General features: G+C 40.2%; 1 protein-coding gene, 1 long non-coding RNA gene and 1 other non-coding gene across 10 annotated transcripts; 1 reads left to right on the forward strand and 2 right to left on the reverse strand.

Annotated features, from left to right (window-relative positions):
• Positions 1-869: 869 nt before the first annotated feature.
• LOC100837541 lies at positions 870-21,749 on the reverse strand. Of its 6 annotated transcripts, none has more exons than XM_024455698.1 (29): positions 21,423-21,749; positions 21,220-21,284; positions 19,842-20,112; positions 19,611-19,674; positions 19,361-19,505; positions 18,747-18,914; positions 18,575-18,673; positions 18,241-18,447; positions 17,951-18,052; positions 17,197-17,424; positions 16,322-16,405; positions 14,325-14,411; positions 14,043-14,228; positions 13,802-13,954; positions 12,945-13,037; positions 9,076-9,147; positions 8,560-8,677; positions 8,242-8,414; positions 6,218-6,284; positions 5,175-5,333; positions 3,714-3,820; positions 3,534-3,611; positions 3,336-3,427; positions 3,068-3,163; positions 2,790-2,973; positions 2,340-2,554; positions 1,780-2,012; positions 1,484-1,649; positions 870-1,394 (listed from the first exon to the last, which is right to left on the reverse strand). In XM_024455698.1, exons 1-23 carry the CDS (start codon positions 21,580-21,582, stop codon positions 3,362-3,364), a joined length of 2,952 nt encoding a protein of 983 aa, XP_024311466.1. In that variant the 5' UTR covers positions 21,583-21,749; the 3' UTR covers positions 870-1,394; positions 1,484-1,649; positions 1,780-2,012; positions 2,340-2,554; positions 2,790-2,973; positions 3,068-3,163; positions 3,336-3,361. The 6 variants fall into 6 exon arrangements, with proteins under 6 accessions (XP_024311466.1, XP_014751496.1, XP_014751495.1 ...); XM_014896010.2 differs by having other exon boundaries at positions 1,484-1,598; positions 3,336-3,431; positions 21,423-21,745; XM_014896009.2 differs by having other exon boundaries at positions 3,336-3,431; positions 21,423-21,745.
• MIR7762 (microRNA MIR7762) lies at positions 10,665-10,951 on the reverse strand. Its single transcript, NR_127051.1, has one exon. It is a non-coding gene; the product is annotated as a microRNA MIR7762 (primary transcript).
• A 3,273-nt stretch (positions 21,750-25,022) lies between the features above and the next one.
• LOC104585405 lies at positions 25,023-26,645 on the forward strand. Of its 3 annotated transcripts, XR_002961275.1 has the most exons (5): positions 25,023-25,141; positions 25,300-25,379; positions 25,707-25,797; positions 26,263-26,381; positions 26,541-26,640. It is a non-coding gene; the product is annotated as an uncharacterized LOC104585405 (long non-coding RNA). The 3 variants fall into 3 exon arrangements; XR_733209.3 differs by having other exon boundaries at positions 25,025-25,379; positions 26,618-26,645; XR_733210.3 differs by having other exon boundaries at positions 25,025-25,379.
• The last annotated feature ends 549 nt before the right edge of the window (positions 26,646-27,194 follow it).

Here is a 27,194-nt window from a genome sequence, read left to right on the forward strand (position 1 = left end):
ATCTCCAACTACGTGATAGCTCTGGACAATATCAATGCGGGTGACAAAGCTCAGGTTAGCTGCACTCTCAGTACTACGGGGACAAGGTGCAGCAGCGGATGCTTACTGCGGGGAGCTCCAGCTCGTGCCAGAACCAGCTTGGTAAGTCGAGAATGGTTGCAGCCGGTGTTTGTTGGCAGCCACCTGATGAGGGACTGGGTTAAACTAAATGTTGACGCTGGCTTCTTTGTTGAAAATGGAGAGGCGTCCTCCGTTCATACTCTGGCCAAGTCCTGGCGTCTGCTTGGGGCCATGGTCCCAGATGCTCATCGGCGGACAAGGCTGAAGCACACGCTTGTCTACATGGCATTGAAGCGATGTGTGCAGACGTTAACATGAAGGTAATCCTAGAGAGCGACCACCAGACCGTGGTCTCAGGACTGGATGCAGATAACCATGATCGTTCAATGTGGTGCTTCATACTGAAAGAGATCAAACGTAGACTGGAAACCTTCAGTGAGTTTAGGGTGCTTAAAGTTGCACGAACTGCAAATGATATTGCGCATAACTTGGCACAATTGGGTAGAAACAGGGGCTCGGGTTTTCTGTTAAACTCTTTGCCGGATTCTGTCGTGTACAAGCCGGCCGATCTTTGTAATTCTCGGAACATTTTATTGCAATAGAAGGCCCATCTTTCCCTTAAAGAAAAAATACATTGTTGTACCACTACAATACTACATGAGGGTAGAACTGTACAGGATTTCCGTAAGAGCAGCCAGCGGATCTTGGTTCATACCGGGTTCGCTTCAGTTCATTGGACAACAGCATGGATTTATATCTGGTGACGTACGACACCGTAGCCACTTCCATTAGCATACATACACGTATCAGGGAAAAATGTTCAGTTTTTTTGCTCTGGCAACACATGGTGTACAACAAGTATATAATTCCAAGTTACCTGCGCTCTCTGATCCGTAATAAGTGTTAGGAATTTAGTACAAAATTATACTAACTTCATACTAAATCGCCGACATTTGTCATAGATCGGATGGAGTACAGTTTTGTGTAAGAAAGAAATGGAAACGCTAATTGAGCCATTCAACAAGTCCCAACCTTTTAGTTTAGCGGCACATCTCCTATTGTACCTACATAACAAAAGTGTATATGTGCATCGTTCGGGAAACACTAATTGATTTCAAATTTTGATGTAGATATTTCTTTTTGATACTTTTTGTTAAGAAATTCCTTCTCAACTAGGACTATGTACGGGGCTATACTGGCTGATCTGTACGAATCCACCACTTTCAAGGTGATATACAATATTTAGAAGATTGGTGTCAAATCGCCACCCCTTCTTTTTCCAAATTCCAATCATGTTCACATGAACGGAGCCGGTTGTCGCTCCCCATGAAGTGCTACACAAAGCAGAAGATAACATGGCGGCTAGTGAATGCAAATTCAAGCAGTTCTATTTAGACAAAACCAAAATACTCTCGGGCGGTACCTGCCGGATTCCTTCGGAGAACGTATAGAACCTGTGATACCAAAGGTATGTGCATATATCTGAGCAGAGTTTCAGTTGTGCACAGGTGGCAGAATTATGCTCTGGCAGGTGGTAGCTGGATTTTTGGAAAGACCAAGACATAACACTACTATTAGAAAAATATATCCTGCAGGATAGAAAAGAGACAAGTATTTTCAGAACGAAGATCCTGCTAGACAGAAAAGGGAGTAGCTTCCCTTTCGCTTTTTCATGGCACATCCATTGTAGTTTTGGTGGTACTAGTGGGAATAGCTTACCTGCAATGCTTCTTTCCTTGCCAGGGCAAATTTTCATCTCTTTAGCTGGATCATGTTGATCTCAGGTAGAAGTCCAGTTCTGCCTACTCCTCAAGTCACCGATTAAAGCTTCTTCGCATCTTCATATGTTGCTTAATGTCAGGTGACATCAAATGAGGTAGTAGCATATACTCCCATCCTTTGCAGCTGTGTAAGCATAGTAATTTGCTTTGTCTCCATTGGAACCAGGAGATCTGCAAAGTTTATGAGCCTTGAGACACATCGGAATAAATAGCTAATGGATAGGGGCTCCACGGGAACGAACCCGTGTAAATCAATGCTCAAAATCTCTAACTTACAGTTAGTAATGAAAACATAAACATAAATCATTTAAGGTCCATGCTTAGTCAGGATATTAAGTTCAGAGTTCCGAAAGGTTCATTCAATTGCAATATGTGAAGGCAATAAAAGATAAAATGAACATTAGGTTCAGCTCTACTGTTGACAATAAAAAGATAACATCTATTTGCATGTATCCATGTGCTATGCGATTTTAGATATTATTTTTTTGGTTCACATACCTGTTCCTTACTGCAGAGGATATGTACAAACTCAGCAGATTTGTCTAACAAAGACGTGTTTCACTGCCAATTAGCTTCTTGCAGTTTCTTCTTCATAATCCTAAAACTCTGCTGTCCAGTTTCCGACCAATTGAATGAAGTACTTCTATTCAGCATGTCTGAAAATAATATAGGTACTCTAGAGGACACATCCTTCACAGGAACATCGTCATAATCTGCATGAATGGAGAAGGGAAACTGAAATAAATGTGACTCTTCAGCACAGTATAACACTGAAGGTGAAGTGCACATGCTACTAGAAACACATAAGCTGTGATTATGTAAGATAGACCAGTGCGTTTGTGTGTGTGATTATGTAAGATAAATGTGACTCTTCAGCACAGCATAACACTGAAGGTGAAGAAACATCTGCTTTATTGCTGCTGAGGAGCATAATTAATTTTGTCTCACCTGAAGACCTAGGAAGATGGTATTGGATTTTCAAAAATGTAGAGGCAGCACTATCCTTTTTATGGCACAAAACTCGAAGAAGGGTGTGGACATCATGTACATCTATTCTTCGAGCAGTTGGAGGTTCAAGATGGTGGGACATATGTTCACTTGCTTTCATCAGCAAATCAATAATAGTATCAGCCTGAAAAACAGAAGAGGATAACTTTCATTTAGTTAGTTACCGAGTAACCACATAGCAATTTCTTCCATAAAATTTAAGAAAAAGAGCACCGGACCTTTAGCACATAGAGGTCTAAGATCTGCTGAGCTAGCTTAGCCTCCTTTTCAATTACATCTGATGGTAAACCTTGGCCTTCTGCTATAAAGAGATCCTAGGAGAAACATTTTAACAGTTACAACAAAGAAATCTCTAATCACTATCAGGTATCAAGTTACACCAAGGTGTCAAACTTCCTGAAATGATATGCTAGACGTGTTGCAAGATTCTTGTTTCTATTTAACTCACGGTAAGAACAACACACATTGGTTGTCTTATTTGTTCACCTTGAGCATAGCCAGATCATCTTTCATCAAGTCCACATCTGTCTCCAAAAATGCGCGGGATGGACCTCCATCCAGTACGACCCAAATGAATCCTTCCTAATTAAAGTAAAAGTTTGAAATTTGAACACCTTTTACTTTGATAAATAAGAGATCTTAAAAAACACATCTTTGACAGCATATAAAGATAGAAATATATACCATGCAAGCTTGAAAAACTTTCAGCACAACTTGGTCTCTTAACACATCAACTATTAGATCACATACCTGATCAAGAACCTGCAACATATCTCGAGCTCATCAATTAATAAAGCTAAAAGCAGGAAATGTTTACCAACTAAACATGTAGGTAACTAAGTATCCCAAGTCTGGATTCACTGCCTGATCAATTGTAGGGATAAAAATCTCCATGCGTGCACCTGCAACGCTAGTACGGTACAAGGAGAAAAGAAGCGACTCCCTCATATCGCAGAACACAGCCCTTGTTCCTGCAAAGTATTACTCTGGCAACTCATGTAATCCATATCGAGATAATGTTTCTTCCAAAAATTTCAAGAAATGCAAAAAAACAGAAGAGTGAAAGATTATTGTTCCTTAAACATTTAAAGCGAAAATTAGTTTGGTACAACTAATGAATAAACACATGAATTCCATGAAACAAATTTTTTTTGGTGGTGAATGATCAAACAAATGTTGTATAGCTATCAAAACACGTCTTGATCAAACTTAAGTGCAGTTCCATGATCTAGTTGTATATATGTCCCATTCCCAGTGGGGCAATATGTATACACAATACAAGGAGGAAACATACAAAGAGCCCCCCTACAGTAGAGAGGTCGACAATATTAGAGTGCGGTGGATATGCTTAGGGATTAGTTATCTTGGGAGCAAGTTTGATGGGAAAGATCTGAAAAATCATCCTATGTTTAGATGGAATTCTTGGGTGGTACATATATTTTTGTTTGAGAGGGTTGGTACATACATTGTTCCAATAGAAGTTGAGTTCCGCAAGTGTTTGAAGGCTGGAAAGGGTTCTGGTACATGTGGCTCTGACACTATTAGTCAGGTCATCTTCAGGACTTGAGGTTTCACGATCTGTTACCCACGTGGATAACTAGGTGGCTCAAAATTGAAGTAATATTTGATGGAATGATACCATACTTGCTCTCACCAGATAGATTAGTAGTGTGTCCATCTGATATAAGAAAGCATGACCCAATTCCATGAAATACTCCCTCTGTTTCACTATGTTTGTCCTCAGACCACCATGCGCACAGAGCAAGAAATCACTAAATCTAAGAAGAATGCAACACAACTTAGATATCATACTACAACCATTTAGCAATTCCTGAAGCAATTAACATGGGTATAAAGTGGAAAGTGGAAACATTGCAACAACTGAACTCTTGATTCCCTCAATGGACAGATATACCAGAAAAGAGTTTCCCGAGGCCAGGGACAGATATAGAAAACAGAGGGACGCGAAAAAGAGTTTCCAAGGCCAGGGACAGGTACAGTGAAAACAGAGGGGGCAACTGCTAGTGTGCTTATCTATCTATTTTTATTTATACGAGATGTATCCCTACTTCTCCCTTCAGCCATGCTGATTGGCCCTTATTACGGTAATTAGCCAGATGTACTAGTAGTAAATTACAAAACTCTACAAAACGAACAAGGAGTTTAAGAGTTTAGCAAAGCACAAAGTTTCTAACAGCTTGCCCGTCTAATAAAATTCATGACTGAAAACAGTTGACTAGAGTCTATGCTTAAATATGCTTGGTTAAAGTTATTCAAACACAAAAGAGTGAAGAGCGCAAAATATGTGGAAGCTTAATAGCTCACCAATGAAGTTCAAGATTGTGTCAGTTGTATTCACTGCAGTCCTTCGCACATCATCGAATATTGTAAATAATTCATCAATCAATTCATCCGATGGCTTCAATTTTTTTGAAGTAACTCCTTCACTAGTCATATAAGACAAGTAGTCTAACAGCCCCATAGCTGCAACAAGAAGTACATGGACAAAGACTGGTCATGCATAATTTATCATCCATAAACTCCAACTCATCAATCGATTTATTGTTACAGTGACAAAAATTTCGAGAAAACTACTTCACTAGTCATATAAGACAAGTAGCATATCAATTTCACAGCTACAATTAAAGTAAAAGAACAAATACTAGTCATGCATGATTTAACATCCATAACACTAAGCTTTGTAAACTCCAGATATAAACAATAACTCGAACTCTTGCTTACGGTGCAGAACAGTCTAAAAAGTCCGTGTCATATGAAGTTCCTATAGAGCAGCCCAACAGTCCTGAGCTTCGTTTAGTTTTAGGCTCAAGCTTAAACCTTGTAAATCCTCGTTGGAAACCAATGGTAACCATGAATCCAAGGATTCCCTGATGATGGTGTGATTTCATTAACACTAAATATTAATCCACCCTTTCACAAGGCATGCCATCTCACAACTTTTATTTGACAACTAGAAAACCAGCAAGTTTGTGTTCTGGGGTAGTCTTTTTCCTTTTTTGCTAGACACCAACCAGCCAAGTTTTGGTCGAGTGATTAGTATTTAGGAGTTACAGGGCAGATGACATAAACCACCAGAATCAGGCTGTTTCCATCTATTCAACCAATACATTGAATAACAACAGCGTGCTAAGAAACATGCAGAACGACAAACTTGTTTTGTATTTCAGTGGATCTTGAAACACTTATATTTCTCTAGTTTTGAACAACTAGTTAGTTGCAAGCATCTTTTCTGGAGCTATAACAACAAAACTTTACTAGAAGTATAGAACTAATACGGATTCCTATACTTATTAGATTTTCTACTGCACAGTACAGCAACCAAAACTAGACCTTAGAGGATGGATTACCTGACTGGACATGGACCCAGGATTGTTTGATGCCCTCTTCTATGCTATCAAGTTGATCCCTAATGTACTGCAGCATTGGGGAACAATGATCATAAGAAAACTGACACTAACAATAATACATGTTTTGATAGGAATAATGGAACTGATATCTATTTATCTAGAATATGTAGAAGATTAAAAATGCTAACAGGTAATATAATTACAGAACGTCTGTGAAACCATTCCAGAACAAGATAGAGGGTGGCAACGTGCCAGGTTTGGTAGAGTAAAATGCTTGCAAAAAATATAATTACTCCCTCCGATCGATATTAGTTGCCGAAATATTACATGTATCTAGAGGCTTTTAGGCATAGATACGTCCATATTTGGGCAAATTTGAGACAATTAATATGGATTGGAGGGAGTATAGAACTTTTGTGAAACCATTCCATAACAGTATAGGGATGGCAAAAGGGTGTTTCCGGAAGGTAAGGCTCTCCCGAACCCATCAATGCACTCGACACCTGACTGCAACAGTCACCCCATGGGGCATAATGTGTATTCGTGCTCAAACTCCATGGATACCTGTGCATCCATGAGGCCCCGTGGAGACCAGGAAACAACCTTATCGATTCTGTTAATATCTGTAACAGGGTATGATATTTAAGAGAACTTAATAATTACCTTCCGCTCTGGTCAATAAGAATTAATGCTCAATGGCTTACGCCTTACGCCAGCTGGGCACTCACCTGGCAGTTCTATTAGGCCTCTCCCAATGCATTATCTCTTAGGTGTTGTCTCTTAGTGCATGGTAGGAGTTAAGATACAACCTCCCCAATGCATGCTATCATAGGACGTGGGCAGTGAGCTGCTAACTGCTAGTGTGGAGCTCCTACGAGGCCAGTGTCTCTTGATTCTTTAACCTATCATGAAGTGGGCTTGCAGAAATGTGTCAGAATTGCGGAGCGGCGGAAGCTATTTGCCCAAAAATGGATGTACCTATTACTAAAAAGCATCTAGATACATGTAATATTTCGACAAGAATTATGGGACGGAAGGTGTATATTAACTAAAATTCAATTCAGGTACCCATGGGCATCCACAGGGCAAGATCGGCCACCATGCGCACCCGGGGATATGAATGGATTGGGGGGAGTAAGACCTCGGCGCCCACGCTCGACAGGTACATTACCCATGAGTACCTGGCTCAATTTGCTGCCATCCCTAAACAAGATCCACCTTGTCTCGTACAAAGGTGCCGGTATACCCACCAAACTGATTTAGAGTAAGAAAGCTTATTGCGCTAAGTTAGCGTCTCTTGTTATTCAATTTCCTCTTTCTCTCTTGCCAACCTATCCCTCGCCTCGTGGAGTGAGCTTAACCATATCAGCATGGTATCTCAACATATTCATAAGCAATCAAGTAAAATAGTTGAACCATTTTGAATTCTTATTTCGGTCACAAAGATAATTCTATCATTTTGCAGTTGTAGTAACACGGAGAGTGAACCAAGAAATTTTATTCCCAAGTTGTGGTGGTTCCGGGCTTCCGGCAGCCATAGTACAATAGTTGGTGAGGCTCGTACTGATGGTATTGAAACAGACAAATCAATTTGACAAAAAAGACTGAACGAAGCTTTTTCATATATTAAGCTATAATGCATTACTAGAACTTGCTTATATTTAATTAACACACTCTTTGATGGCGCATAAAGTATTATTATTTTGAGAAAATCTAGTGCATCAAACGAGGTATACAATAACCTTCTCAATATGTGTTATGTAACTAGTAGTACAGATACACTAGTAATTGGTAATCGCAGAATAGCATAATGAGCACAGTAGGCTTCTGTGGGATGCAAGTTTATTAAAATAAACCTTTCACTCTATGACCATAACAGCCTTTATAATCTGACCGTCAAGCTAGAGCAGTAGAGCTGTACTTTGTTTCAGACTTAACTATACATCAAGCATCTGCAACATGCAGATAACAGATATGTTGCTGAAAGAACAGTTAGGGATGGGGGTGTCAATCAAATTACTCACCTGGAGGGTGTTGAGTTTCACACATAATTTTGCCACGGTCAATTTTTTCAATTGATTGGACACCTTTTCTTCACAAATTGTAGGCTCAATAAGTTTCCTTCTTGCAAATGGATTAATTGATTCCGCATAACGTGTCAAGACTGGCGCAGTAGGAAGCAGGGTAGCTCTAGGAACTGCAGTACAGAAAGAACAGATGAAGAAGGAATGATTACTTAACAAATGAACTGCAGGAGAGACTCCGGCAGTATATGTATATTAATAAAGAGGATAATTATAGAGAGAGATACGGCATCGACGGTTACCAAACCTAAGGCATACCTTGTTGGCTTTCGATGTGAAGCAAATAGACTCGAAGGCTGCTAGTGATTCCTATAAGTAGACTTCGCAAGTGGACAGTATCCAAAGGTAGACTTGAGTTAAAAAACTGATCAATGGTCTGCACATAAAATTATCACATAAGCAGATAAACCCCCAGCAAATATAACATCAATGATTAAATATTTAGATATTAACAAGGGGCCCTATTAACAATTAAGGAAAACATGCGAGTTTTTTTAAGGTAGGACAAAATGCGAGCTTGTAGTCGAACTGCAATGAGATTTTTTATAAATTTTGCAGTGAGTGAAAGATGTAGATGGAAGGTTCTGCCTTCATACTGAACTTCCAGATATTTAGATTGCATTAAGATCAAATGGCACCACAAGTAATCACCATGTTTACTAATGAAAATTGCACCATGCCACTTTAAAGCAAGTGTTATTTCTTCTTCTTTTTCTTTTCCTTGAGGAATGTAACATACAGTGGTTAATGAACTAATTAAAAGAAAAGGCTGACCTCCTCTACAATCCGGAAGACTTCAACCATAGATGTTGCTTGTTTCTGATGAGATGACAGAGGCTCCCAATCCTGTGGACCACAGATGAAGCAAGCAGCCCTCATGAACAGTTTGTGTTGGACATTTAAGAGAGCCATAAAAATACATATAACGCAAACAGAAAAAGATGTATGATGCATGAGCAAAATTCAAGAGTTGACTGGTAAACACATATCCAACAAAGAAAATTTTGAAGTGGCCAACTAAAGAATGTCGTATGGGCTACGGTTATCTTATTGAGCCGGACAGTGGGCAGTGCTAGTTACAGGTGGTGTTAACAGCATAAGTAGCACCAGTTCAGTTTTGCTGGAAACATACCAACTACCATGACAATTTTATTAGAAGGAGAAATTTCAAAAACCACACTTTTCTTTGCCTTGGACAAAATAGCACATCTTTCCCTCACACCTTCACAAAACACCATCTTTTGATTTGATTTTTTCAGATATTTTTTTTGACTTGGGTCCACCCGTCACATTTTTTTGGACAAAACTGCCCCTGTCAATTTAGATCGATCAATGCATCTTCCTGGCTGTATCGATCAACGAGAGAAACAGGAGGCGGAAGTAGTCGGGCAGGGAGGGATAGGTCATCACTTGCGCCACCGCCTCTCCCGCATCCAGGTCTGTCCCACTTGGTTCTTCTTTTTTCATGTGCTTCCCTGCTGCCCTCTCTCTCTCACGTGATCCCCAACTGGAACCCTAGATGGTGGATAAGGGTGCAGCAGCAGAAGGTCGAGGAGGACTTGCATGCACCATGGAGGCTGGGCAGAAGGTCCTCGAGGGTTAGTTTTTTGACCTAACTATGTGTGATTATTGTTGACCTGAACCATGAGCGATAGTTAGGTACTTAGGTCTAAAAATCGATTATTTTAAAACTCCCTTATTGCGTAGGGAAGATGTCAAGGAGTTGCGGGTCACCATTTATAAATTAACTGTTAGGTTGTCGATTTGTTGTGAGGCCCGACGATGGCAGTGAGCGTCAATTTGACAGCCACAATTTGTAGTTTCAAATGAACATTAGAGGTTTTTTGGTTGAAAAATTGGCACTACAAACGTTTGGCTCCAAAATAGTTTGGGGTGTTACGCACGTGGTAAAAAAATTCTGTTTGGAAAAGCACTTCAGAACACTAGAGAGGATAAACACCTGATTGAAGATGTTGACAGCAATTCATGATAGATGGCTAGAGAAAGAATTGCTTGTTTTAGCTAAAGTTTTTGACATTGCAAATGGTGCAACATTGTCATATTGTGAAACTATACCCTCTAGTGTAATGGACAACATGTTAACATTGATTGCTCAACTCCTAAGCCTAGGCAATCAAATGGTAGTATTGCATCATGTGTTACCATGTTGGAAGATGTACAATCTTAAGGAACAACTCGCATAGATTGGTCAACAATCAAGACTCCTATTGGTGCTGATGTGGTAGCTCCTATAGAAGAGGAAAACATGTGTGTGATACTTGGACTTCAAGATGATGATGCTCAAGAACTAAATGACCCCGCTCCAGCTGCTGCGTGTAGTGTTGATGTTGAGTTATTTGCCGAGGAAGCAATGCCAGTTGATGACCAAATTCCGAGGAGCCAGAATTTCATATGATAGGGACCATCCAACAGTAGAGAGAAAATACATCTTTCCAACAATGAAAGGTTGTAGAGGGGTTGAAAAGTAATGGGAAATTCTTCATGCATTGCCCACTACTTCACAGCTCTCCTAGGCTCCTACAATCTTTCATTGTTGGAAAGATTGATTGTCTCTCTACCGTTGGATGGTCTCTATCATACGACATTTCTAGCTTCTCGAGAACTTGGTCATCAACTGGCATTGCTCCCTTACTAAGTAACTCGGCATCAACATTACACATAGCAACTCGAGAGGGGTCATTTAGTTCTTAACATCATCATCTTGAATTCCAAGTATCACACAGATGCTTTACTCTCCTACAGGAGCAACTGTGTCATCACCAATAGGAGTTGTTGATAAGTTTATGAGTTGGTCCTTCAGATTGTACATCTTCAAACATGGTAACACATGATACTACTACCATTTGATTGCGCAGGCTCAGAAGTTGAGTAATCAATGTTGTCCATTATCACACTAGAGGGTATAATTTCAGAACATGACAAGGTTGCACCATTTGCAATGTCAACAACTTCAGCTAAAACAAGCAATTCTTTCTCTTGCCTTCTATCATGAATTGTTGTTAGCATCTTCCAGTAGGTATTTATCCTCTAGTATTCCAAAGTGCTTGTCCAAACAGAAAATTTGTACCTCCTTCCTAGGCTCCTAGCACCACAAACTATTTTGGAGCCAATCATTTGTACCAATTTTTCAACTGAAAAACCTCTAATGTGATCTGAAACTCCAAATCGTGGTTGTCAAATTGACGCTCACCGCCATCGTCAAGCCTCACGACAAATCAACGAACTCTAACGGTTAATTTATAAATGGTGACCCGCAACTCCACGAAGATTCCCTCCGCAACGTCTTTCCTACGCAATTAGAGAGTTTTGAAATAATCGATTGTTATACCTAAGTACCTAACTATTCCTCATGGTTCAGGTCAATAGTAATCTCAAATAATTAGGTCGAAAAATCAAGGCTTGAGGACCTTCTGCCCCTGCCTCCATGGTGCATGCAACTCATCCTCGACCTTCTGCTGCTTCACCCTCATCCATCATCCACTATCTAGGGTTCCAGCCGGGGATCACATTAGAGAGAGGGCAGCAGGGAAGCACATGAAAAAAGATGACACGAGGCGGGACAGACTTGCATGGGGAAGAGCGGCAGCGGCGGCGGCAGGAACAACGGTGGCGGCTGTGGGCTCGTCTGGCGGCGGCAGTGGCGACCTCTCCCTCCCTGCCCGACTGCTTGCACCTCCTGTTTCTCTCATTCTATCAATACAGCCAGGAATCTACATTGGCAGCGTTATTTTCGTCCAAAAAAACAAGTCAGGTGGGCCCAAGTCAAAAAAATGGCTGAAAAAATAAATCAAAAGATGGTGTTTCGTTAAGGTGTGCTATTTTGTCTAAGGCAAAGAAAGGTGTGGCATTTTGTCAAATTTCTCTATTAAAAGAGCTACCCACCTATGTTGATCAATTGTTGTACTTAATTGTAATTATGCTGCAGAATAAATGCAGGTCAATATGTATTCTTTCTTTGGGCAAGATTCCACCTGACTACAAAAGTGCAGACTGTAAGTGCCAAATTAACATCGCAAATGCATTGAGCTAGCCATTGCGTTGCTGCAAGAACGATATGTCAACAAAAATAAATATGATCAAATTTGCACCAGACAATACTAGTAGGTATAGATATATAATCTGTCATGAGCTAGGTTCATGACATGGAGGATAATGGCTTTAGGGCTTGTACGAGGTGACCCTGGACCCAAGAGGCGCGGCAGATCCATGAAGATAGCCGCACCTCAAGTGCAGGGGGATAACTAGATTGATTTATTCTTGACTTGCCCCATAACGATTACAGGGGGGCTTTTGTAGGGAAGACTCGACTTGACATGCAAGAAACAAATCTCTACTTTCCTAACAAACAATATCTAAATATTCGCATCTTATCTCTTGCCTAACTAATTTAGGAGATACTACTGGGATATCATCCCTTATTTGGATAATGAGAGCAGCGCCCCTCTAGGGATGTATTGCCATGACACAATCACTCCAGCTTATACCAAAATTTATATAGAAATTTCCCTATCTTCCATGTGAGCATCAATGCAAAGAAAGAATACAGATTCAGGATGTTCGAGCATAACTAGCTACGTATTCATTAAATGTGCTAGCAGTTATCTTTGCACAGAGTAACAAACCTCAATCTCAATAGTACGTTTTGTCCACTCCAAAACATTCTCATGTTGAGCATGCAGCCATTGAAGAATGACGGGTGAAGAAAACCGATCTATCTGTTTTAAATTTCAAAATGATATTTAGTTCGATATGCATGTGCCCATGGAAATGCAAAATAGCATACCAATACATTTGGCTATAAACCAAATAAGAGAAAGCCAAGTGATATTGAACAAGACTGCTCATTTATGCACTTTGACGTTTGCCCTAAAAGTAAAAATAACTGATCGATGTTGTAAAAAGTTGCTTGCAAGGTATTAGGACAGTTAAATGGAGGCAATTTGTGCCCATGTGACGCACAAATCAATTGTGTATAATTAAATCTCTTAAATCTTCATAATGGAATAAGATTAATTTCACAGTTACGAATGGACAAATCCCCTCCTCTAAGCAAATTACTTGGGAAGACATTGCATCAAGATGATTTTGTGTCCGGAGAAATAGCAGGTCATCTAAAATCAGGATAGCTTGGCAACTAGAGACTATGTCTGATTATTTGAGGCACAATGTAATATAAGTTATAAGTTAGTAGCGCATCAAACCACTGGCTTTCATAATTCTGTGTTACTTAGGCACCATCAAGCACATAATAGTATAATACTTGGAGCAATATTAAATTAGCAGAACAAATTATACAAGATATTCCATGGCGGGGGTAGGAGGAGAAGATTATTTAATACTCACTGCATCAAAGAAAAGCCTAAACATTGAAATATTACGTGTCATTCATGAGCATACAGGACATCTTCATTCAAAATAAAGCACACGTTGAAATATTACGTGTCATTCATGAGCATACAGGACATCTTCATTCATTTACCATGTATGGTTTTAGAAAGTTGGACAATGAAGACCCAACAGCTTCTCCGTACATCGAGTAAAGCTTCTGAGCTATACAGAGCTCAAAATTGTTCGATGCTCCCAGGATCTCTTTAAATCTTTCCGAATGATCTGCCCTTTCCAAGAACAGCTCCTTAACACAACAGTAGTAGTAAGCATCATAACAAATGGCCACAATAAACATATCATATACTATGAGCTAGAGAAGGGAGTTGACTAACCAGTTGTTGGCCATACAGTAGGTGAAATACAGTTAGCGCTACTCTTCCAGCTTCAGGATAATATTTGTTAAGTATTGGGCTGAATGCAGCGCACTCTTTCTCCACTAACAGCTTTAGCTCACTTGCAAGCAAAATCAATGGATGCTTAAAGTCTTCTTTTGATTGGCCATCTGCTGAACTTAGGGCCTAATGAAGCAAAAGGAAAATATGAAATACTTAAAAATAACCATTTTTAATCAAATGTATCACTTCGATAGTGGACACTGAGATGGTTTAACTCACATGCTTGTATGCAGCTTGAATGGATCTGACAACAAGTATATGGATCAATGTGGATTCTGGTGTACTGCTAAGCGGGATCTCAATGAGCTGAAATCAATATAAAACAGATCAAAGCATTGCACTCTGAAGGCAATCTCATGAGAGAAATTGGAGTATTCCAACATTTTAGTGGAGCCAAATTTCTCAATGAGGCCTTGTTTGGATGAGTGGATGACCCAGGACGGAGAACAAGAGAATGCCAACATCCAACACGAAAGAAGTATGTCATGTGGGGGCGCACGTATAGGCGCCGGCCACCTAGGGCAGAGAAGGACCCAACGTCTGGGTCAGCTTAGTTAATTTGAGTAATTAAGAGTCCAGATTGAAGATAGAAAGGTTTCGTCCCGTAGAAGGTTTTCCCTACTGTTTCCAATCTGATTAGGAGTCCTATTCCAATTCTGTAAGAGTCTAGCTTGATCCCCAAGTTTGTAAGGGCTATTTATAGTCCCCCCTAGTCAAACAATAAAGCAAGCAATCAAAAACCCAAACCCTATCTTCCCCTGCGCCCTGGGCGCCCCAATTCCCTGCCACGGGGCGACGAGGTTACAAGCCTCATCCTCCTGTAGAGCACCCTTACTTCCTGCGATCTTCCTCTAATTCCCAAATTCCCCAAGCACGTGACAAAGTAACTGAGGGAGCCCAAAAATATTCAAAGAGATTTTTACGCAGAATGTCACAGAGAGATCAAACTGATAAAAAAGGAACCCTTGTGTTTGTGTGCATTAACACCGACAAAAGAGTTTGATGGATTTTACAACAGGAAAGATCAATTCAGGCCTTCAGAGTGATGACCTATATCCAAATTGCATCCTTACTAAACATTGACTACAATAGCAACAATCTGATCCAAGTATAAACATTACTGATGAACAATCTGATCCAAGTGAAATAACCTTTTTTGTTTCCTAACCTCTCAGATTCTGTAGGTTGTAACTTGAGCTAGATCTAGGCATATAAAGAAAACGTGTAATCTACTACATATCGATTTTTAAGGAAATGATTTTTAATGGGGAATGATCATTTCACAAAAGTTTGGGCTGCTGTAAACAATGATCGATGTCGAAGCCATATAATGACTCATAGACTAATCGTGAATAGTCAAAAGACTGTTAGTTCTAGGTTCTAAGCATTTCCTTCATGACAATTTCCCGATTCCAGGGACAACATGGAGCTTACGTTTCAATTATCGTCATTACATGTCAGGACGAACAGGCTATATCACTTTGATATTTTGTAAACTGGTGTGTTTAATTGAGGGAACCAAGTTTTTTTTTTCAGTAAAACTGTAGGAGAGGCTCCGACAGTATAATTTTATTAATAGAAAAATACAGAATGTACAAATATACAAATATACAGGGGGGGAGAACCCCCGAACACAAGGACACACCAGACTAAAACCTCACACTAAGAAGGAATGACAAGAGACTCCAACCAGGCCAACAAGATGGACCTATGGTTCTCCTTAATTCTATGACTCAATAGGAACAGCTCTTGCTTGAAACCAGCAAACCAACTAGACAAGGAGGGAGGAGACCTATCAAAGATAAAGCTATTCCTCTGCTTCCAAATGTGCCAGGCTGCACAAAGGAAAATCATGATGAAACTAGGACCACTGAAAGAAGCTTTGGCAACCCTTACTATATCTTGAGGGAACCAAGTGGAATGACAAATCATGTGGTGTACTAACAGTCTAACATTATTCAGATATCATCTCCACTTCTTTAAGCATCATAAGGGAAGGATGCAGCAGATATGCTCTCGACTCAAGAAACTAGGTATTAAGAATAAGAGGCACCCTGATTCTAGAGCTAGGCTCAGTTCCTGATTAATCACCTTTATTCCTTCAGGAATGAGGGCTACACCATTTTTGAAGGAAGTAAATCTCAAAAACATAATAACTTTTCGACAAATGATGTATATTATAGAACTACTGTAGCACAAATATAAAAAAATCTAACCATGCTCTCTTCTTCACCATCAGTGAGGTTTGCTGCTGAAAGTAATACCAAGTTCAGCATGCTCTTGAAGATTGAACAGTTAGCCTGTTACAGAGAGGCAAGATTAAGAAGCTTTTATGAGAAAACTTGTGGCGACATTGTAACCATTTTGGAGATTGGTTTCTGGTAATAGAATCTGAAGGGATAATCTGTTCTTTCTCTATGTTAAAAAAATTACCCTTTTAAACAAGAAATGCAAACAGAATTAAATCAATGTTGAAATTGATTTATGCAAGGTAACTTCAATTAACTCATGCAAACAAAATCAATAAGCCCCCTCTTTCTCAGTTTACACTAGATTTCCCTTTCATTATTGTGTGATTATCTAGATTCCATAATGTACCACTAACACTCGCACATCGCTTTCTAAGGTCACGAGACAAATAATAACGGAAGACCAGCCTACATCAGCAACTGTCTCAAGTTTTCTGCCCTTATGCCTCTACAGTAACAAGAAATGCAACAGAATATGGCTATAACTGAAGGAACTATACTTGCAGGTTGCAGCTACCTGCTGGGTCTGACGCAGGCATGGATATGAACATTTACCAAATCATAACTCACAAGACAGTCATGTTAACCTTAAGTCCTTTTAACACAACCTGAGCCAAAGAGTGCATCTAGAAGGAAATAGAAATGGCCTAGGCTACCAGCATCAACCCATCTTGCATGTAATATACTACCTAGCAATAGCTAACTGACATAATTTGCATCTGTAGCTTTTACAATCAGCATGCTAGAGCATGAAGACACATCTGGACATAAGTCGATGGTTTGATGGACAAAAAACTCCTCAGCAGAAATATATAAGGATCCAAACAAGGGAGATGACCAACCTGACTGAAGTACAAGTGATAATTCTCCAGTTGTCTGCGGCACCACATGTTTATTTTAAGAAGGGCACAGTCGACCAAATTTAGAGACCTGTTGCTGCCACATCCTTCGACAGAACAAATAAAGCTGTTTATATACAGCTCTACTTCTTTAACATCGCTATGTAATTGAAGTTTCTGTATCTGAAGGCCTATCTGTTTTAGTAGAAGATTTTCCCCAGTTTGAATAAACTGGATGGGAAAAACATATGAATCAGTCTTGCATCACCGACATAGAACTAACACTAAAAAAATGCTCTTATCAAGAATTACATTTTGAAAAATTAAAGGGAAGGATGTAAGACATGAATTAAACAAACTAAAAAAGCAAAAAAAAAATCATTCACAAGACAATCAATTGAACTGTAACTCCTTTTGTTCAAAAGAAAGTCTCAAATAACATATGTCCGTAGCATCAAAGATGCTACTCCCTCCGATCCATAATAAGTGTCTCAGACTTGGTACAACTTTGTACTAAGTTAGTACAAAATCTGAGACTTATTATGGATCAGAGGGAGTGGTAACTACTCTGTAATAGATAAGCAATCCCTATTGCCTATTGCCCCATACAAAACAGTATTAAAATGTAGGTAGTTCTACAAAGGGGAATGAAGAGGCCATGATGAAGAACCTATCCATTCAGAATACCTATCCATTCAGAATGCTGTCATTCTGAAAAGGGCAGCAGATATGATTCCAATAAATATAAAAAACAGACCTTCTGGAAAAGCACCCAAGCATAAAGGATGTCATGCAACTGCTGTGTAATGCCCAATATTGGCCAGGTCAGCTTCACTGTTTCCAGTATTTCATCAGCCTCCTGGTAGTCAGAGAAAATAACACTGTCAGGAACTCAAGATGCAATCTTTGAATTAATGCCACATTGCCGTCCAAGAAAAATTGAGCTATACAATAAAAGCAAGGAATTTTTTAAAAAGGGGATCGGCAAGGATATGTTGACATCCAGAGAGAGAGAGAGAGAGAGAGAGAGAGAAAAGAAAAACAAACCTCTACAAGTTGTCCATCTTCAAGAATATCAAACACACTGCAAAGAAGTTTCTCATATAGCCTAGAATTAAAATGATAGCTCTGAGTCCAATGGTAGGTCTCGTCTTTTAGGCCGAACTTCTTTGGAGCTGCAGATAGTTTTGTGTTGAATCTTTCAATGATAGTCAAGACCTCAATACGCCCATCAGGAACACTTACAACCCAGTCCTGGAATAGTTCCAGATGCAAACATAAAAAGTCAATATCAAGACTAAGCCCAATTTGAAGAGATGGATTATGCAATTGATGTTGCTTCTGAGACACTAGTACATTCAGCAAAACAAAATATGCTTACCTCTGTATCTTTTAGCTTAGCAAGAACTATCAGCAATGTTTCACTCATACTGTACTCTCGAGATGCTGAGAAGATAAGTAACTCTTCTAGAACATTTGCCTGGATAGCAGAATTGTGAAGGTAGTTAGAATAAGCGCACATGCTTCAGAGGGAAACAATTAAATATGCTTGCCTGTCTTCGCTGCCATTGTACACGCAATCTTTCTGTTGGGAAATCAAATTTGCCAACAGAACTTAAGAGTTGTAATGATATGGAAGGCACATCAAGTTGTCCTTGCACCATCTTCAAACTACTCTGTCTTAAAGCTCTCTTAGACAATGTATCCATAGATTCTGATACCTGAAAGAATTCTTTATATAATGAGGTCTCTCCAATGTCCACATTATTCTCTAGCATAATAATCAAGAGAAATAGAAAGAAAATGAAGCTCAAAATCACCAATGACCAAAAAGAACGAACTTCTTAGCTAGAAGTCTAGAACCTTTTATCCTTAGAGTACCATCAGAAAATTTAGAGTGCAGAAGAATGAGAAGAAAATGGTGTTTCAATGGGGGTGATAAAAAAAGGGGTTCTTGAGCAGTCTGATCGGTCTCTGATCATTATGCGGTATGCAGTCCTCAGCAACAATAAACACGAAATGAAAGGAGACCATATGCATTTGGCATCATGTGAGAATAAAGAATCTTGCTACTGTTGCCATGTATTTCCAAAAATCAGATAGCGAAAGTGTTCTAGTTAAACTAACAAAAATACTGAATAGTGCAGAAATTGGTGAAGGACCTTGCCTCCATTTGTACTCGGATCAAATCAAGATGGTGGGTGTAATAGTTTTCCATCTGGGGTGATGAATTAGATCCGTCAGTCTTTGACCTTAGACCCTTCAAGAATTTAGGCTTCTTTTCTCTCTTCTCTTCGAAGTACACTTTTCCACTGTTGGTTACATATCATTAAGAGAACAGAACAATAAGTTATAAATAAATATACACACATGCATGTACGAAAACAACCACATAGACAAGTTTATGTGTGAGTTACCTGATAAATAGAGAAGCAATAAGGACCTCATAAGCTGTTTCTCTTAGATCATCATCAGACAGTTCTTAAAGAGTTAATACAAAGTACACAATCAGTTCAGGACAACAAATTAGGTAATCCTCCATAAAGAGGATGGAAAAACTGAGCAAGAGAGCCTTTATCTATTAAAGCTTCAGCGGACCTATATATAAAGAAAAAGAAAAGCATATTGAAGCATGCACAATTATCTACCTGTGCTTAATCTAGGTAAACCTAGAGAAAGAATATCCATTTTCTTTACTTGCTCAGGACACATATCTGCGAAACTAGCATCCTTCGTACCATAGGATGCTTCTGGAATGTTAACCGCCACTCTAAAAGAATCGCTAGGTTTTGTTGGTTTACTTGAGTTCTCTTTTGCAGCTGGTTGGGGTCGAACATCTGGTGCTACTTTCTTTGGAGGGGAACCAGAGACTTCTGGCCTTGAAAGAAGAAAATATGAGTTCCTTGATGGCGAGCCCATCTGTATAATGGTAAAATCATCAAAATTACAGCAAGTTACAAGGCAGTACTTCATGGACTAAATAAACTAGTACTCCCTCTGATCTAAATTCTTGACTCAAATTTGTCCAAATATGGATGCATCCGTTCGTAAAAAGCGTCTAGATACATGTAATATTTCGACAACAATTTAGGATCGGAGGGAGTATTTAACTACCAGCATTGAAATCGTGGGTTGAAGATCAAGGTGTAATAGGTTTATTTTTATAATTTTGTACATCTATAGCTCAGGCGACTTAGAAATAGTTATTTCTCAGTTATAAAAAAAAGGATAATTTATTATTTTTAAATTTTTTTGGCAACCAGAAATTTATTGATACTTAAAGACATGTCAGACAGCAATGTGCAGAATTGCACTTTTAGAGAGCTGATCACAGCTTTTACAGAACATTTCTCATGATGATGGTGAAACCCTGCACAACTATAGATGCAAGATATTTAAATAAAGTCTTGCATGGTAGACATAAACCTCGAAAGCATAGGGGAAAATCAGCAACAATGAGATCAGGGAGATATGATTACAGAGTGTACAGACAATCAGGGGTGGGGTGGGGTGGGGGGGGGGGGAGGTTGACATGGTACTGCTTAAATCTGGCAAAAACAGTTGTGTTCAGATCAAGGACTAGTCTGATTAAATAACTGCAGTAACATACTAACATGCTGCTTAGAACTGAGAATAGATTCCATGTATGAGTGTACAAATATTGGCACTATCTAGTCTGATGCTTCCATTTGGCTTCAGCAAGGCTTCTTAACTTTCATTCAACTTCAGCAAGAGCTTAACTCATATACATTCAGTGGAGATCTCATAGGCTTAGAAGTTAAAAGCGTCGAACTATGGTTCCTTAATGTTATTGTCGTTGTGAGCACACACATTTTAAATGCATGACTATCAACAGGGGGTAAACATTATAATCGCTTTAAACTCCTGCCCTCCCACCTGGTCCCAAGCATTTCTGATAGTACACTACTCACTGCGTAATCATGGCAATTATATATGAAACAAGTAACCGGATCAATTTTCGAGCTGAAATTTACAGGAAATTTCGAGTGGTCAGTTCACCCATACCATGATCGGGTACCTCCTGTCGTCAAAGTACCTCCTGGTGGCCTCTGAGGCATCAAACTGCGCACCTGGTTTAATTAAAATACACGCGGACAACCGTCAGATTTATTCAAATTCTAAAACGCTCCACCTGAGCACACGCACGCACGGGTCGTGCAGTCCCGTACCCGTAAACGCGCATATAGAGGGGCAGGGGGCTGCCTTACCGGAGGCGACGCAGTCGAGGGCGTAGTCGGTGCTGACGGCGTCGAGATCGACGCGGGAGAGGTCTACTGCGCGGCCATGGCCGCCGCCGGCGGAAAGGAGGAAGCCCAGGAGGCGGCGGCGGTCGCGGCGAAACACTTCCAGGAGCGACGCCGAGTCCATGGCTTCTGCTGCCGCGGGTTGCTCACGCGCGGAGCCTCTCGAGGGTTTCGCGGAGGCGGGGGAGGAGCGGGATAGCTTCTGCGACTGCGAGTCTGCAAGGGCGGCGGACTGCACAGAGAAAGTAGCTGAGAGAAAGAAAAAAAAACCCGGAAGAATAGGGGGAGGGCCGAACGAGGCCGCACGCATGAACGAAAACGGAACATTGGCCGCCGCTAGGGGTCCCCGACAAAGTAAAGAAAGGGCAGAACCAGACGCGTTCTTGGTACGGCCGTCTTCCCTTTTGAAATCTCTTTGCGGGCAGCGTCCCCTCAAATTTTGCTGTTAAAACTTGTATTGTTCGAGTAAAATCCCTACAAATGTCTCTCGCAATTTTTATTGACGTTTCTGCATTGTAAATTGCGCTCCTTCTGTAGCATCCGCAAGTGAATGACTTGAATTATCGAGCAATGAGAGTGTTCATGTATGTTGGATCGCAAACCAAACCACCAAAGTCCTCGTTCCGTGCGAGATTTCAAAAATATTACTTTTCAGACATTCTATCCGTAGTAAAATGCACTCTGTCATTAAACTTGAGTGCAAAGTTTAGTTTGGTCACTTGTCTAAACGAGGAGATTCACTTTGGTCACTCTTTTCATTTGCCATACGTGTTCCGCTCCACATGACGTATTTTGACCGACACATGCGCAACCATCTTTTACATAAAAGACCGGCCTATCACCCTCTATTGTGCTCTACGTTCACATGGATGTCCAAGTGACAGAAAAAAATAATCAAAAATACACCGTGTCATCAAAACCCGCGTATGAAAAATGAGTGCAGTGACCAAACTGAACCCTTTAAATTTACAAGCGATTGTCCAAAACCGAGGTTCAACTCGACGGTAAGAATCCAATGCTTCATAAGTTTTTCCCTCCTCCATTCATGTTAATCAAATGGAATAGTTTCATCAAAAGGGATAGCTGTCTAGGTTAAAGTCACCCTTCTCTGCAATAGATCATCAGCCTTCTCCTCCTCCATCATCCTCGACCGGCGGGGATGTGGCCACGACATATCGGTGGGGTGTAGTCCTCATGGAGGAGACGCTCGGTGGATGGCAACACTATCCTTAGTGTCGCGTGCACGAAAACTTCTCCGTTGTCATCGATAAGGTTAGGTCGGTCCCGATAGAGCAGTAGCGATAGCAACACATCATCGGCTCGTTCTGATAGTGGTAATGGTCATCTAGTGGTTACGGAATATTAATGTAACTTTATTGTGTTTAAGATAATTTATACTTTTGGTGAACCTTTATGATAATGTGTCTTTTTCCGCAATTATCTTTATTATTCCTTAATCTCCAGTCTCGTACGTCCGTCGTACGTCAAACTCGAGAAAACTAGATGATACCCCGCGCGTTGCGGCGGGACTTTTCACATTTTAATATTTTATAACATATTTGAAGAAATGCATGCATTGCATAAGAAACAAACAAATAAGACATGAATTAAGGATCCGATATATAGAATATTATAAGCAGTTGAAATGTTGACGGAGCATGTTTTTATACCAACTTACAGCAACGTCTAGCACTAATATAGCATTCCTGGCGTCACCTCAGCTGTAAGGTTGGCTTATATTGAATTCAAAGAGGCATTCATTATCTGTATGGAAATGTCCAAATTTGTGTTATGGCCATATGATAGGAGAGACAAAGCACACCTAAAACATGAAATATATGGTCTGGAGTCTGGACACCTAAAACATTTATTAGTTCTTTTCACAAATGAAAAGAACTAATAAAGAAAAGGCAAATCAGGTATGAAGCATAAAACTTGGGGTCAATCTTAATCTTAATAAATAAAAAATTACAAACCAAATCATGGCCGGGGAAATCAACATGCACCTCAAAAATCTTCCGGATATTTTAGTTCATAATCACTCCATCAAGATTTCACGGGCTGGGGGAGGATGCAAAATCTCCTGGTGAAGCACAGGCTAGTGAGGCAACAATGCATCTGCTTAGCAATTGGAAGGAAAGGGAATTAATTAACATAAGGGATAAGACGCAGGGTACTCACCTGCTCACGGCCAGAGTCCACGGTGTCGTCAAAAGAAAAATGCCCTGTGCTCTTTGTGCGCATGATGCTAGACAGCTCCATCCCGGCGGATGAGTGTGGAGTCGCAGTCCGCCAGGAAGCAAGGGTCCAACAGTCCAACTCCAACTACGTCGAGCGCGTCGTCGGCTGGAATGCCGTGGACTACATCGAGGCATCTAAAAGTCATGACTATGGAGAAGAGGAGGGGATGAATTACCAGGGGCTGATGAGATCTCACTCGATCGGATGTGTAAAGACGATTTTTGCTCGGGAATATGAAGAGCACGCCTGGCAAATTGCATATACGATGGACGATGGTGGGACGCGGCAGCGGAGGAGATAGTGGCATTGACGCATTGTTAATGGGGAAGATGAGCCGCCAGGGAGGTGCGGGAGGGAGGGGAGGCCGTGGGCAGGGAGGGGGGGGGGCAGCGCCAATGGATGGATTCACGCTGGCCGGGCTGCACGTTCCGGTGCGGGAGTCAGGACGACACATGTATGCAACTGGAGATTGCTCGGGCCGACACGGGAATGCAGCCGGAATAGAACGGTCGTGGCTTGTGGGAATAATGCGGGTTGCTGGCGTGGCACAAATCGTTGACATGATTGATTGCTGATGTGGATAGGCTGCATGTTGAGAAAAATAGGCTAGTGGGTTGACTCTACTTAGATATAGAGGATTACGAACAATGCCACGACGTCCGTGCCTCTCTTCCGGTCTCTCGCACGGACGGAGAGGCCATCTCTGCCATTCGCCACCTCTGCATCCGACGCGGCCATTCTCCCACCTTCACCGCTCTTTCCCCCGCACGGGTAAGCCCTACGACAACTGTCGCCGTTCCCCATCTCTGCCGTCGCGCCCTGCCTCTGTTGAGATGATCTACCCAACTGTAGACAATTTTGAACAATAAATTTGGATTGTGCCAAAGTTTGGGGTGAATTAGGTGTAACAACATCCAGCAAGCAATCAACAACATCGAGCAAGCAGTCATATCTTAATTTCTTTAATCTTGTTCTACTTTGTGATTAGAATAGCCTGGAGATTCACAAAGGAGGGGGAGGGGTGCTACTGTGTCTCAGTAAGTAATCACTTCTTGTTCTACTTTGTAATTTGTATGAAGGCACAGCTTCTGACCTGTAAACTCTGTTGTGAAGAAAGCACATTTGTCCTATCTGCGTCCAGGAAGGCTTCCAAATTAAGGTAAGCTAATTTAATTAGTAGAACTGATATGGGTTATGGAATATCATACCTATCTGTGTGTCAGTTTTTCATTTTTCCATGGTGGAATTGGAAGGGCTAATTTCAGTTGCAAGGTAAGAACATTTTTCATTGTACAATTGTACCTATCTGCAGTAGCTACTTTCAGTTCCATGGGAATTGAAGAGCTAAAAGAAGGGTAGGAACTGAGAATCTTGCATCTACATGTTGTACTCTTACCCTGGTTCCAATATATAATAGCAGTAAAAAAGTGCTGGACAACAAGGTAAATGAGCGATTTCTTTCCTTCCGCTTTACTGCTTTAAAAGTAGCTGATTTGTCTTGCTTTACTGCTTTCCGCTGTTATTTTTTTCCTTATCTAACACTGAAGTCTAGAACTGATATGGGTTTTCACTGAAGTCCATTGGTGTCTCTCCTGTACAGATAGAACAAAGTTACGGATCCTCTACTTTTGCTCAGTCTCCGATCAGACCTGCGTTAACTAATGGAGAAATAGCTGCTTTGTAAGAAATTTCCGGGCTTTGCCTTACCTATTCCTTACTTTACCTAAAGGTCAAGAAAATCATTTTATAGTTCTTAATTGTTTCTGTAGTACTTCTTTTTGTTGAGTTATATTGCCACGATAAAGTGCAGAAATTTTATTCCTTACATCCCGACATTCTAATTATATGCTAGGTTGAATGCTAACATGCATTTGCTTGTTTCCTTTTATGATGATGCAGCGAAATAAGGAATCAACAAATGATTTTTCTGTATTACATTCAGTTGCTCTTTGCATGATTCTTTTGGCATGAATGTTGACTGGGAGATGAAAAATATACTTCATTCAGATTGAGACGACATACATGTTTCTCCGACGGTGCTATGTTTTGTGCCAGTATTGGTGACGACAAACATGTTTCTCCTACTGATTGACACCATGTAAGCACTTATCTAATATTTCCATCATGTTTTCTGCTTTTGTATTCAGAAAATTATATTACCCACTCAAGCTAAAACCACCTGTTATGGTTTTGTTCTTGTGCTGTTCAGTAAGGACAAGGGTTTAAACAAAGACACATATGTTGCATTTGCTCAATTAATGAGTAGAAAAGGTACCCAGTCCAAGCTGAAGATCCATTTTTAGGGAGCCCTTGATTATCGGTTCTTATTCCACTAGAGAGACGCCATCTTGCTTCTCTAACTCTTTTTGCGATTAAATTATGTAGAAGGTTGCATAGTCCATACTGCCATTATAACACCCATGTACGTATAAGAAGTGATTACTAGAGAGAAATGTCTATTATAAATGTTTTTAAGTTTAATTTGCTAAACAATCTGAATATTATGATGCATCATTGTTTCTGTCCATAGACCTATCATCTACAAATATTTCCTGTGTTGCAGGTATATGCCATTGGCAGTGATGGAATCTTTAGAGGAGCGTTGACATTCTTCGTAGAGTTTAAATGTTGTGGTTTGATACAGAACAAAAGAAAGAAGTATCTTTTCCTCTCAAGGCGAGAGTAAGTATCGGCAATTTTTTTACTCTTGGTAGCTAGTAAGTTTCAATCACTCAGTTACGATACATATAAAAGTAATGGGCATGGGATGATTCTGTGTCTATTCTACATTTTACTTTCAGTAGTAATTAGATAATTTATGATTTTCTTACATCTCTCAAGGGAAGATGTTGAGTGAAACAATAAGGATACTACACATTATGTTGTGAAGATAATATTGTTTTCCTGCTCTAACACAGGACACTAGAGCATGCGTTACATAAGGATATTTGATGAGGTATGGGCGGCTGTCTTGATGTGTAATTTTGCATTGCTTCCAATAATTCTGCTGGAGAAGAAGTGACTTTTGTTGTGTATTTACTGAAAATTATTGTGTTAATTGATTCGGTACTAGAGCATGCATGCTTAGTGATATTTACAATTTGTGAGAAGAGGGTTCATGGCCAAGTTCTTTTCGTTAATCGTTCGTGTGCATTGTATTAATTAGTGTTCTTTTGTTAATCTTCCTTTGTAGTTTTCAGCTGTACATGTGTAATCCCCTTCCTTCCTGATCAAAGGCTGCTCAGGTACAAAACAACTGTCTTATTTTTGTTTCCTTTGATTGCTGTCATCCACTCCTATTATTTTTCATTTCATAGTTCTTGCTTGCTATGTATAATGACTCTACTTATTTGATTCACTAAGCATATTGTGTTTTAGGATTATTGATATTGCACAAGGAGGTAGGCTTTAGTGTGGTTAAGAGACGACGAAGCATGTCATTTCTAGGATTATTGATATTGCACAAGGAGATCTCCACAACGGCATCTGGATCAG

This window comes from Brachypodium distachyon, chromosome 5 (genome assembly GCF_000005505.3).
Source record: "Brachypodium distachyon strain Bd21 chromosome 5, Brachypodium_distachyon_v3.0, whole genome shotgun sequence".
Classification (NCBI taxonomy): domain Eukaryota; kingdom Viridiplantae; phylum Streptophyta; class Magnoliopsida; order Poales; family Poaceae; genus Brachypodium; species Brachypodium distachyon.